This window comes from Monopterus albus, unplaced genomic scaffold (assembly GCF_001952655.1).
Source record: "Monopterus albus unplaced genomic scaffold, M_albus_1.0 scaffold38.1, whole genome shotgun sequence".
NCBI lineage: Eukaryota > Metazoa > Chordata > Actinopteri > Synbranchiformes > Synbranchidae > Monopterus > Monopterus albus.
In genome coordinates this window covers 4,406,700-4,412,699 of record NW_018127918.1, presented here as the reverse complement: position 1 = coordinate 4,412,699, position 6,000 = coordinate 4,406,700, and the positions used below count along the sequence as shown (strand labels likewise).

The 6,000-nt window shown below is 39.9% G+C and overlaps 1 protein-coding gene across 1 annotated transcript in view; it reads left to right on the top strand.

Moving 5' to 3' along the window:
• fat3b (FAT atypical cadherin 3b) overlaps positions 1 to 6,000 on the top strand; it is a 55,643-nt gene that overhangs the window by 18,065 nt on the left and 31,578 nt on the right. The window contains 3 exon segments of the mRNA XM_020598450.1: positions 3,276 to 3,337; positions 4,296 to 4,610; positions 5,225 to 5,435. Coding sequence (XP_020454106.1) covers positions 3,276 to 3,337; positions 4,296 to 4,610; positions 5,225 to 5,435 — 588 coding nt within the window.

The following is a 6,000-nucleotide window of genomic DNA, read 5'->3' as shown; positions in this document are numbered from 1 at the left end:
GATAAGTCTAACTTCTTCCTACTCCGTTCAAGCATGTACTAGGTATAAGCAAATTGATAATGGATTAGCATTTGTGGATATGTGTGAAATTATGTGTGTTGACATATCGACTGTCTTTACATGCTTGAAAGAATAAAATCAATCAATCAATCAAAAAACTACCCAACACAAACCATTCTCACATGTACTCTTGAGAGTACAATATGATGCAGCTCATATATCTCTGATCTGTAATAACTGAATTACTGATGCATCCAGCAGATGTAAATGTCATCAATGCATTTGCAAAGTCATATCAAATTGATTTGTTATTCAGCAAATTAGAACATATATCCACCAGCTGTTTGTATAATTAATGCTTATGTAATTAAGAAAGATAGAGGCTTTAATCAAATGGTGACAGTGTTAGAGGCTAATGAGTTGCAATGAGTCAATGAAGTTGATGCCGCCACACAGTATGAAACTCACATGAGCGTTTGTATCTGCATGTGCTCATCTGTATATACCACAGCACACACATCTAACAACTGTCCAAAAATAATTTGGCTTTGTGTGTATGACAGTACATGTGTGGGTCTGTGTTTTGTATGTGCCACAGGGGAGGGTTTTTGGCCATCTGAGCCCTGCGAACTGTCTCTGTCAAAGACACACAGTATATTTCTGAGCCCTGCTAGCTGTCTGTCAACGACACACAGTATATTTCATTTTCAGTTTTTATTGAATTAGATTTTTCATTTAATTTGTTTATTTATCAGAGACCATGTACAAAAACATTCATCCCATGCAATGAGAAGAGATGTGTTGTACCCGATCTAGCTTCCTTCTGCAGTTCCTGGGCCGGCAGACACAAAACACAGTAGACGGGCAAATACAATCATTTAAATATAAATTCAAATCCCAGAGCACTATATAATAAGTAGAAACATACATTCACTAGTATAAAATCAAGTCACTGCACCCTCCCATTACCCTCGCTACATGCACACCCTCCCGAGCCATTAACATTTGGTATTCATGGTGGTGATAATATTGTGGTTTCTTGTCCAGTGAGAACATGCAGTATGAATCACTCATCACTATTTACCCAGTCAAAAACCTTCCATGCACCAGAGTGATTTCATTAGTTAGATGAATAAACAAAACCCAGCTGATTGATTTGCTTTCATTAAGTAGCTGAAGCCACAGTATGACCTTAACAGATTTAAAGAAAAGGCCTTCAAGTGCCAAATTGTTTTTCAGAACCAAGGTTAGAGTTATTCAGAGTCATACATTTTTCAAGTCCATTGTGGAGGTGTCAGCTTGATGGGTTTGTGGTACTGCGGCAATATCCAAACTTTGAATGAGTGCAAAGTGTGTAAATGTGCTGTGACAACTTACAATGCTGCCTGTTTATCTCTGTGTATGTGAGTGAAGTTGACCTCCTTTGGGGGTGAAAACAGAACAGATAAGTGTTGACAACGGTGTTAGATTGTGTGCTTAATGTGAGAGGAGAAAGGGCGCATGTTTGCAGAGCGCTGTCAACACGTCACAGTGGCTTGGTGGCCTTTTTTAACAACCCTCTTTTGGATTGGATTAGTTATTTTGTACCCATTTATTAACAAATCTCTGGTACATGCTCATCATGAGCAACAAGTGACCAAAAGTTTGAATGTGATTTTGAGAAGGAAAGTCTTTGCTAACACCTGCATATTTACAGTAATGTTAAATAATATGCATTGTCCCTGAAATAAAAGTAAATCTTTGTATGTATAATGTTCCAGTTAGAAAATGTGTGAGAAGTACAGTATTCCCCCTGCACAGCTTAGAACTAGACTATGAATTGATGTTTCTGACAGTATTTTATAGAGAGGAGGAGGCAAGGTCTAAGGATTTGAAACAGGCCATGGACCATTACATAAATTTTGTGTGTGAAGGTGTGAGTGGGGAGTTTTAAATTATAGTTTTATATTTTCTCGTGTCCAATTACAATACAGGAACTGTCTAACTGCAGATGTGCTGCGAGCTGTAGATCATTGATGTGTTCACTGCTCCAGATTTTCTTCTAATTTGCTTAATTGAAGTTAGCCTGCGCTGTGAGCTCAAGGTGACATTGTGATAAGTGCAGGCACAAGAGTGTGAGTACAGTATGTGTGCACCATGGCTTTTGCCTATTGAGTGTTGACCACACAAATATAGCTTCACGCCAGTGCTTCATTACACTAAAACACATTATCACCATTCAAGCACATGCAGTCTAATTAATTTTAAATTCACACACAAATAATTTTTAAATATACAGTATATGCATGTATCAGTGTCTTTATTTGTAGAGCGTTCATGGATGCAGTGATTTGGTGGTTCTGTGCAGACTGTGGTGTCTGTGCCTGATGTGAAAATAATACTTCCACAGACAGGTGTATTTTTCTCAAACTAAAGGCAACTTATAGTATTTCAGTGCTTGTATCAGTACATTTGCTCTGGGGTTTTATATTTTAGATAAAATAAATCCGACTTAGACAAATGTGCCCGTTTCACTGTGTGCATCTCTGTGGGTGCTCTCATCATATGCTGAATAATATACAAGGACTGTGATCAATGACATTCATTTCTTCTGGGAAACAAAAGTGGGCTTATGGTATTGTAATACTGTCATATAATAGGCTGAATCTGCTTATGGGTCAATGCTTGTATTTTCTTGTTTATCTGCTAGCCAGAATGTCTGGGTTTGTTTAATTCAGAAAGTTCTTACTGACCAAACTTATCATTTAGCAATTAGCACAAACTTTGTGTTTGTGTGGGGGACTTGTTTTTCTGTTTACAGTACCAGTGATATAGCAAGAAAAGGACACAACATGAGAACACTGAAATAAAAACAGAAAAACCTCAGAGGAAATGGAGCTGTAGGTCCCTGGGGTCTCTGGAATCTCCACTGCAGCCTGCTAGTGTCTGTCAAACCACCTAATCATCATATGAATAATCTGCTTCGATCAAATCTATTATCAATAGCCTTGCTCCTTTCCCCTTTGTCCTGGTGGCCAACTGAATGACCCTCAGCTATAGAGTGCTATATCAACATGTGCCAAATGCCATCACCTCTGCCAGAGCTGCAGGCAGTAGTTTTTGGAGCATCATATGTGCATGTGAGTGTACATATGCATGCACCCCTTCATCTTAAAGTGGAAGACTTTCTAATGCCAAATTGTTACATTTGTAAATAGTGTCTGCGACAGCACAATTTTATTAGGCTTGGGTAAATCTGTTTAAAGAATCTAAAATTGCTCTTCTGCACTTTTTAGGGCTAATCACAACGACTGCGAGGAAACTGGACAGAGAACAACAGGCGGAGCACTTCTTAGAGGTACAGTAAAACCTGAACAGTGCTCATAGATTTAATATTATTATTTATCTATCCCTGCCATCTGCCACTATTAAGAGATACAAGGTGAAGGACAACCCTGGCAGGCCCTCAAGGCTCCATAAACTGTGATGAATGGCTGTAGTTTTGGGCCCCAGGTTTAGGATTTTCTAAACATAATCATTCATCATTGGTTATCTTCTCTAGTCAGGATGAGAGCAGGGAGAAGAGGAGCTGCTCTGCCTAGTGTTTGATAAGTGCAAACACTGAGCATACAGCTCTGTGATTACCATTTCTGTTGCTCCTGCTGCTCTGCATGCAGATGAACCTGATAATCAGAGATTCTTGACTTTAGAGATGAGCAATCTCCGGTTCCCTAGACGTTTCCTACAACTTATTAAATGCAAACACTTTGGCCCCTCTACAAATGGAGTATTGCAGCTTGGTGTGTTGATTCCAATTGACTTGTCTAGGCTCAAAAAGTCTTTGTGTTGCACTCTCAAGCTCCAATAAGAACCCAGAATTTTAAAATGGGGAGAAAAGTCGTTCTTGTTATATCATCCTGTCCTGTCTTGTCTTGAGACTTCAATGGGAATGCATGCCATGCACTGCTCTGTCTGTCTGTAATTAAAAGTCTAGTGAGCAGTCAGGCTGGCAGCAGTAGTGTTCACCCTGATCTGAACCAAATGATCAATTGATCAGACCTCTGCCTCTGCCTCCCGGGGATCAATAATACAAAGAGATTTCCCGTGAGCTCAGCTCCACGTGGCCCTGCACCACACAGCTACTGCCACACAGTGGGAGCCAATGTTGAAGATGCTTTTAAATGTATGCATTCACAAAGAAAAACCATATACATATTACAAAACATGTTTGAGAGACAATGATGCATGTGTATGACTACCTGAAGTGATTTTACTGTATGTGTATGAGTGCTGGTATACTTGTGTGTTTTCCTCAGGTAACAGTCATAGATGGTCCAGTGACCACCCGCCAGTCTGCAGTGTGGGTCATAGTTCACATTGAGGATGAGAACGACAACCCTCCCACCTTCCCAGAAGTCACCTACCGCATCAGCCTGCCAGAGAGAGACCGCAACAAACGTGGTGAACCGGTCTATCGTGTCTTTGCTTATGACCGTGATCTGGGAGCCAATGGTAACATCACCTACAGCATTCTCGATGGTAATGACGATGAAAAGTTCAGCATCGATCCCAGGACAGCTATGGTGTCATCGAAGAAGATGGTAACGGCGGGAAGTTATGATGTCCTCACTGTGAGTTTATAGAGTTTAAACCATGGTAATTTTTTTTTTTTTTTATGAACAGCCTTCATTTTTCATCTGGCATCTTCTTGGGCATGAAATGGCACTTGTTTCCACCACCCAGACTTTGTCTTTTCCCCAATACAGGTACACAGTGGGCTTTATTTTTATAACAATTAGTTCTTATACTAACACTGCACCAGCTTCGTTTACACCATATTTTTCTTATTGGGATTCACTGATTAGTTACTCCTGCCCATGTGCCCTTGGAGTTTGTTTTTGCCCTTGTGCTCAGTTTCAGTGCTTATAGTTGAATTGTGGAAGCAACCTTGTCTAGCAACATGGACAACAAACACATCAATCTTCTCCCCTTCAGCCATGTTTCTTTGTTTCAAGGGTAATGCTGAAATCAAGTGTTTGGCTCACAGATTCCGGTTTTCAGTGAGCAACACCATATTTTTCAATTAGATCATATAGGTTCCTCCAAAGAATTGGTTCATTTATTTTAGTCAGTGTTGCTCCTGTGTGTGAGAGGCAGAGCAAGCTATTTGAAGTCAGGCGGGGGCAGCCTACGTCTTTATGTTTCAGCTGAATATCTGGTTTCTGAGTATTGTTCCTTCCCTTAGATAAAAGCAGAGGACAGCGGCGATCCCCCATTATGGTCAACTGTCAAACTCCACGTAGAGTGGATTCGCAAACCTGCACCCTTGCCTCTGCCCCTACTGTTCACCCAGAGGTACTACAATTTTTCAGTTTCGGAGACGGCGGCTGTCGCTCAGCCAGTGGGAGTAGTCGCTGTCAGCCAGTCGAGCACACCTGTCTGGTTCAATATCATTGGTAAGACAATGAATGTATGATACTAAACTAACTGGTCAGAGTACTGGGCTCTGATATTGAATTATTTTAGTTTTTCTTGTCAAATTACTTCAAATGCAGTTATCTGTCATATGATTTGTGATATTTGGTTATATAAATAAACATGATATCTGAATTGCACTTGAAACTGGTATCAATTTTTTAATTGCTATATTAAACAGTGTGTGTGGAGATTCTAAGTTGAACTGCACTTGCTTAAGGGTTCTTGCAGATGTTTAATCTCATCTGTGAAGCTTCTCCAATTCTCAGGTGAAACATCTTCAAGAACCTTAAGCAAATCAAGTTGCCACTTATAGCACTTTTAGATATATTAACTTGATATATTAATGAAAGGCTTTAATCCAGAGGCCATCAGGCTTACAGTATGAGCACAGGAGATGTTCATTTAGTAATTCTTTTGAGAGATGTTATACTTTTTAAGTTGGACCAATTCAGGATGAGCCAGAACCAAAACAATGGAAGTGATACTCCATGTAATTTTATTTTTTTTTTATTTGGAAATGCTACATTGCTGGCTTCCCCACAG